A 7,620-nucleotide genomic window follows, 5' to 3' on the forward strand; every position below is an offset into this window, starting at 1 on the left:
AAAGTCCCTAGAAATAATCTATGCATTCTTTCTAAGAAGAGTCCTTGTAACATGAGGCCTCCAACTCCCATGTGTAATAGCCCCATATCTTAGTCCTTCCTCTCCTTTCCCAGGGGGCCACAATCTAAGGGTGTTAAAATGCGGTTAATTGAGGAATGTGGAAGTGCCTGACTACAAATCCTTTGAAATGTACAAGAGCTCCCCTGTTGAGGTTCTTATACATTTCAAAGGAGGAATGCGGAACGCTGCATACAGCCCAGGGCCCGCGGTGTGTCCCGCTTACTCCTGGCTGCACATGGTGTGCAGCGGGGACTCTTGTGCATTTCAAAGCCATGGAGTGCAGGATCCATGCTACACAGCATGCTACTAGGAGCCGGGGGTAAGCTGGGGACTCCCCAGCTGATTCCAGGTTGTGGGGAAATGCTTCTGGGAGCCTGGGGTCAGCTGACCCAGCTGACTCCGGGCTCCATAGCAGCTGGCCCTTTGAAATTCATGAAGGCAGCATTTTAAAGGGGCAGTTGAGCCCGGGGTCAGCTTAGGTCTCCCAGTATTGAAGACGGGCCTCCATATGCGTCCAGCGATGGCAGGGAAGCCACTTCTCCACGCACTGCCAAGCTCCGTGGAGTGGGGAGAGGAGTTGGTTTCTCATCTCTTCCCTCCCACAGTACCTTAAAACCTTCTCCTGGAGGAAAGGTTATCCCATGGAAAGTTTGGTTGCGGTAGGTCTTCTAGTGTACTAGTTATTAGAGCACAAACATACAAACGTTCTCCTTTATATATTAGATTTAATTCTTTGAGTAGAGTTCTAAAATGCCTAACCTATCGTGATTGGAGTAATTATCCCTATGGTAATTGCTGCTCCTGGAAGTGGCTGACATGTCCCTGAAGCCCTTGAGAGAGGCAGAGCAGGGGGTCTCCACTTGCTGTCCTTACCTGCAGATACCACTCCTGCAGCTCCCACTGATCCATAATGGGGAACCGTGGCCAGTAGAAACTGTGGTCTCAGTGATTGTAGATGAGGGGCAGCACAAGGCACCATAGAGCCACTGCTGTAGATGCCAGCTGCTTTCAGGAGTGGTACAGGGCCATGGCAGGAGTAAGCCTGCCTTAACTCCACTGCTCAACCACCTGGAAGCAGTCTCAGTTAAATGGTGCCTAGCCAGAACCTGCATCCTGAACCTCTTCCTACACCCAACCTCCTGTCCCATACGTGAGTCCCCCTGCACCAAAACTGCTTCTTAGAGCTTGCACCATGAACCCCTTCCTGGACCTAAATCCCCCATCCTGGCTAAGCCCAAAGCCTCTCCCACACTCCAAACCCCATGGCCCAAGGCTAGAGACTGCACCCCAACTTCCTACCCCAGCCTGGTTAAAGTGAGTGAGGATGGGAGAGGAAGGGAGATGGAGTGAGCAGGGTGAGGCCTTGAAGAAGGGGTGGAGAAGGGGAAGGACTTCAAAGAATGGGCAGGAAGGAAGGGGGGGGAGGGTATTTGGATTCGAGGGAGATCTTACATTACACTTAAATTGAAAAAGTGATCTTGCGGTTAAAAGGGTTGGAGACCACTGGTTTAAGGCATCAGCTCTAAAAGAAGCAGCACATATTTCATCCTTGTCCATTTTTAGAAGTAGGGATGTTAGCTATCTGTTAACTGAATAGTTGACTAACCATATGAATTTTTAGCAGTTAGTTGACTGATAGCCCCAGGGGCGGAGCTGGCAGCCAATGTGCTCCAGCACCACTCCCGAAGAGGCCTCTGCCACCCTGCACTGCTGACTCTTTATCATAGGCAGCAGCACGGGGTGCCAGTTGGGAACCAGTTCATGAGGGGAGCCAGTTTAGAAGCCAGCTCCCCCTCACAAACTGGTTGCCTGTTGCCCCTCACTGCTGCCCCTGTATCAGACGCAGCAGTGCAGGGCAGCAGCAGCCTCCGTCTGTGGAGGGCTAGGAGCCCACAAGGACAGGGGGTACTTCTAGGGACCAGCCTCTGTCCACAGCAGACCCAGACTTACCAAGGACAGAACTGCTCCAGTGGCAGCAACCCCTGTCTGGGAGGGGCTGCAACCACAATGCAGCCTCTGTCCATGGTGGTGCCCGTGCTGGCTGTTGACAGAGGTTGCTCCAGCAGCAGCCCCTGTCCGTGGGGGACTGGGATTCCTTGCAGTCAGGGGCTGCTGCTGGGGCCCAGGCTCACCCATACCCCCCCCCCCCCCCCCCCGTGCTGCTGTCTCTATGGGGAGCAGGTCGCACAGCAGAGCCGGTGCTGGGGGAAGAGAGGAAACCAGCTTTTAAGCTGGCTCCCTCTGCAGCACTAGCTCCTGCTTCCCCTGCCCTTGATGCCTCTGATACAAAAGCATTGGGGAAGGGGGGGAAAATGCAAGTAATCAACTAGATTAACCAATAAACCTAGGCTTATTGGTTAATCAACTAGTCAATTACTCTTCTAACTAGGGATGTAAACATCAATATCAGCAATACCATTTGTCCCATACCCAGGTCTAAAACCTGAGTTATAGGGGGCAGGGGGGAGGAAATCATGAAAAATCAGAACTGCAGGTACTACCAGTTTCTGTTTTACAACCTTTCCAACATATTTTCCTTCCATTAGCCACACCAAACCTAGTCAACATAAAGCTGAAACTCAATATGCAACATAGAGCATAAAACAAAAAAAACCCAAAAGCAATTAAGCTTACTTGCTTTTCTGACACTGGCAGCTCTTTCCAAGCATGTGCAATTTTTTTTGCTATCTCCACAACACTTACATCTGTAAAACAAAACAAAATTTTAACTTAGTAGTTTATTAGGAAGATAGTAATTAAAACAGGTTCAATTTCCTGATTTAAATGTTTTTCCAGTTTTCTTCAGGCATTTGCTACTGATATTTTTCTGCCACACATACTTTTTCTATAAAATTTGTCCTAGTGTACCACTGAGAGAAACCAAACAAAAGTCATTTTATTCACCTGATCGTTCATTCCTAACAGCTTACATGTCACTATAGAATGTTTTAGAGACATAAGCCTAATTTCTTTTTCTTTCTTTACTCTGTACAGGCAGTCCCCGGGTTACGTACAAGATAGGGACTGTAGGTTTGTTCTTAAGTTGAATTTGTATGCAAGTCGGAACTGGTACATATTGTAGGGGAAACTCTAGCCAAACATTTCTCCAGAGCTCAGTTTTATTCTCCCACACCTCACTTCCCTCAGTCCTTTATTCTCAAGCTGAGGAGTCTTCTGAGAAAAGCCGCTCCACGTCTCCCTGGTCTGCTGGGGGGAAGCAGCTAGTGCGGGGTTGCCTCACCCCGTTTGTAAGTAGGGATCCGATGTAAGTCGGATCCATGTAACCCGGGGACTGTCTGTATAAAAAAACTTGAAAAAAATCTGCTTGCTTTTTGTTTTGGTTTTTTACTTAGAAATACAAGGAAAGTGAAGTCTCAACTTCCCTCATTTTGCCAGAGGATCTGCTGGAATAAAACAGGTATACATTCAGCTTTATACCTTAACTGAAAAAGAAACAGTGCTGAATCATCAAATGGCAAGTACTGAGCCTAAAATGCCAATTATTGAAGTTCAACTTATTTAACAATTAACCCCCAATTTTTCCCTCAACTGATTTAAACAGTCTTCCTAAAATGTCCTTCCTTTCTTAATTAGCCTTCGCACCTTACTTCTGGTAATACTGTTTCACAAATTCTTCCATAAGCAAGTTTTTCAGGTCAAACAAGACTTGAATTTGTAAGATAGAATCAGGTTTTCAAGGGTTTCTTCACAGATCCTAACCTACGTCCAACACTGGGAAGGTTTGGCGACAAAAGTGCTGTTGACATGCAAAAGTCGTCAAAAGTAAAAAATGGTCAACATTTTTTTTGCTTCCCGTTGTTGACAATATGGGGCCACATTGCTAGCTTCCCTGTCAACAGATAGAGCAAAGCAATGTGAGTAAGTATCCCACAGTGCAGTGTTGTGGGAAAGTAGAGCTGATGCCTGTGCTTCTTGGGATTCCCTCATAGCTCTGAGCTGAGGAATGTCAAAGCAGAACAGCAGTCTCTCCAGCCCTCCTACAGCAACAGAAGAGAAGCATTCCAATGATTTGTTTTTTGTTTATTCCCCAATGGAGCAGCTCACTGAGCTGTCAGATACTTCCCAGAGTTTAGAAAGGGGAGGGATGCATGCCTGCAGGACAGCAGAGATCGCAAAACACTGAACACAGCCATCAGGGCAGGCATTGTGGGAAGCCAGTTCTCTAAACAGCAGAGTCCAAATTGTCTCTTTCAACAATAAAGGGAGGGGAAAAGAAACGTCTCTCACAGGATGGAAGTTTTTTTGTTGCCAAAAACTGGGTATTTTTCCCCAACAAAAGTCCCCTGGTAATGTAAATATTTTCACTGTTTTGTCACCAAAAGGCAGGTTTTGGCGACAAACCATGCTAATGTAGACAAGAAGTAGTGAGGAAAAGGGCATAGGCTCAATTTCCTTCGCCCCCCTTTCCCCCAACCACTCTTTGCAGGTCACCTTTCCAAAAATGATAGTTCCACTTGTCTGCTACTGACATTACTGAACCTAAGCATTTAGTAAGTAATCCAGGTTCAGAAGTAAAGGAAAACAAGTCAGACCTAGCATACATTGGTCAACCTCTCCTTTCACACTCCACTCAACAATTCCAGACTTTGCCATGGGCTATTAGCTTTTAGGAAAAAAGAAGAGTAGCTTTATCAAGATGACGAAGAATACTACTTTTTCAGATCTACAAAAAACTGTGTGCTCATGGGATGTAATATACTAATTTGTAGTCTAGTCACAGGAAGACATCATGTGCTTTAATTGGACAAAAGTCTCAGAAAGGTATCCATGTTAGTATGTAATTGTAAAAACAAGTATCTTAAAGACTAGGACCAGGTCTATATTAGACCCAGAAGATTGGCTTAAGGTACACAACTCCAGCTATGTAAATAATGTAGCTGCAGTCAACATACCCCCGTAGCAGCCAGAACAGACTACACCAGCCAGTAGAATAGAGAGAGTTTGTTGCTTCTCCAGGATACAGCACAGCCGTGATGTGGTTACAGGAGTCAGGGCCAGAGTACCTCAGACCCCTTGGGTTAGGGGATCCATCGCCCCCTCAACCCTCAGCTTAGTCTGTTCCCTTCATGTTTCCCAGCCAGAAACTGCCTCCCTCCCAGACTCTGCCCCCCAGCCAGGTGGCCATCTCCGCCTCTCTTCTCTGTCTCTCCCTCTGGGAAGAGACTTGTTATCTGCCCAAGCTGGGACTAGGTGTCTGAGCCAATACAAATGTAGGTGAGGTCAGTGGGAATCACACATCACAGCACAGGGGACCCCAGGTTACTGAGCAGACAGCACTCCCACTATCTCACATCTGTAAACAGAACTGCCAACATATCTTAACTAATTAATATGACAATGATTTCATAAACAGTGATTTTATGTACATTTCTAATTAGTCTGTGAAACAAAAACATTTATTCTAATGCCAAGTTCTTTAGAAAGTTCCTTACCTGGATTTTGTTTTCTAAAAATGGGTTGCTGATCTTTTACAAAACGAAAATAGGCTGTTAAGGGTCGCTTTGGAGCATTATCTGAACTGATGTGCTTTGAAAACCACTTCTCCACTGAGTATGTAGTACTGCATCTTTAACACAGGCAAAGTCATATGGTATTAAAACTACATCAGTATGGAAACTCAGCTGTAAATTAAACTTCACACTAACTAACGGGACTGTTAGTTTAAAGCCCAATGGAAAGCAGTTATTTCAGATACTCGTTACCAGACTCAACCCATTAGAAACATTCACAGCCCACCATATTCCCAGCCAAAATGCCCAGGAGCGCGCCTCCGGAGACAGCCCCGCACTTGTAACCAGGCTTGGATCAGTGGAAGGCTGAAGGCTTCTCTCAGCCCCCTCCAGGCCACGCTGCCCCCTACGAGCACAGAGGGCTTCAGGGAGGGATGGGCGGAGGGTGCTGCGCCCGGGGAGGGCCCGCGGCGCTGCCGACAGGGGAAGAGGCGGCGAGGCGGGCGGAGACGCTGGGAAGCGCAGGGCCGCAGCAGGCGGGCTCACTCCGAAGTTCCGCCGCTAGCCCCGGACGGCGCCTTCACCTGAGAATCTGCCGGGCGCCGGGAAGAGCAGCCAAGGCCCGGCCCAGGAGCGCGGCCGCCATGACAATAGCCAAACAACAAGACGCGGGACAGGGCAGAACCGCGCGCGCTGCTGGCGCGGTGCAGGGTGGGAAACAGCGGGGGCCGCCTCTCTGACAGAACACAAGGTGCGAGGCAACGTAGTCCTCAAAGCGCATGCTCCGAACCGGCGAGGCCGGCGCGTGCAAAGGGAGGGGCTGAACCCGGAAGGTGGCGCGCGAGCTGCTCCTGTAGCGTTTTCCGACGGGAAGGGAAGGTGCGTGCGGCGGGAACGGAGCTGTCGCTAGTGGGCCCCTCCCCCTCTACGTGCGGTCGCGTGAGGGATCTCAAGGCGGAGCCGATACTGTGCGCGCCACAAGCGAGCGAGACGGACAAGTGAGCTGCGTGTTCTGTGGTGGGGGCAGCCCGCCCTCCAGCCACGCAGCGCGACCTTTCTTTGACTCGCTTCGCTCGGATTGTCGTTGCGCAGAAATAGCTCCCGCAGCAGCTGCTAAGCAGCAACTCTCGCGTGGAGCGTATGAAGAAAGTCTGCCTGGTAATCCTGGCAGTCCCTCGCTTGCAGCCCTTGGCGTGTTGAGAAGCAGGTATTAAAATGAAGAGTGTTCTCCAGGGCTACGTCTACACTGGCCCCTTTTCCGGAAGGGGCATGTTAATTTCAGCGATCGCAATAGGGAAATCCAAGGGGGATTTAAATATCCCCCGCGGCATTTAAATAAAAATGTCTGCCGCTTTTTTCCGGCTTTTAGAAAAGCCGGAAAAGAGCGTCTACACTGGCCCCGATCCTCCGGAAAAAGCGCCCTTTTCCGGAGGATCGGGGCCAGTGTAGACGCTCTTTTCCGGCTTTTCTAAAAGCCGGAAAAAGGCGGACATTTTTATTTAAATGCCGCGGGGGATGTTTAAATCCCCCGCGGATTTCCCTATTGCGATCGCTGAAATTAACATGCCCCTTCCGGAAAAGGGGCCAGTGTAGACGTAGCCCAGATGTTCTGTGCAGAAGTCTCACGAGTCACTATTGAGCCTCAGCCCCTTCGCGTGAGACTGGGAGATTCCATAGCTTTACTCAGATACAAGGTGGGTTATTTGATTGGACCAGCCTCCGTGGATCAACAAAGCTCTATCCTCGGTAGTGGTTGGAAAGTGTGTAGCGCTCTCAAATAAGTTGGTCCATTCAAACATATTACCTCACAGCATGTCCCTTTACTAGCCTGGATTTTCACACAGCTACTACGACTCTGTGTATAGTTCTTGTTAGAGAAAAGAAACTGTCCCCCCCCCCCCAGTAAAAAAAAGTTTGGCCAGGCCGCTCTTGCTATAGTGGGCTGCAGTACTCCTTGAGAGAAACCGGCCGCACCCTTCCTGCATACCATTGCCTTTAGAAAAAGGAAAGGTGTGAAAAGGGAAAAATAGCCTCAGACTCTCCCACCCATCACCTTGGCGTGAGAACTGTGGGGCTTACCTGGTCGCAT

General features: G+C 48.9%; 1 protein-coding gene across 1 annotated transcript in view; it reads right to left on the reverse strand.

Annotated features, from left to right (window-relative positions):
- The window catches only part of TFAM (transcription factor A, mitochondrial), a 14,131-nt gene extending 7,546 nt beyond the window's left edge, over positions 1–6,585 (reverse strand). Inside the window, exons 1-3 of the mRNA XM_075935023.1 lie at positions 6,116–6,585; positions 5,514–5,647; positions 2,695–2,765 (exon numbers count right to left, since the gene is read on the reverse strand). Of these exons, the coding sequence (XP_075791138.1) occupies positions 2,695–2,765; positions 5,514–5,647; positions 6,116–6,312 (402 nt within the window). The 5' untranslated portion in view covers positions 6,313–6,585. The remainder of the gene's footprint in view (positions 1–2,694; positions 2,766–5,513; positions 5,648–6,115) is intronic.
- Between the last annotated feature and the right edge of the window lie 1,035 nt (positions 6,586–7,620).

The sequence above is a fragment of the Pelodiscus sinensis genome, chromosome 8, assembly GCF_049634645.1.
Source record: "Pelodiscus sinensis isolate JC-2024 chromosome 8, ASM4963464v1, whole genome shotgun sequence".
NCBI lineage: Eukaryota > Metazoa > Chordata > Testudines > Trionychidae > Pelodiscus > Pelodiscus sinensis.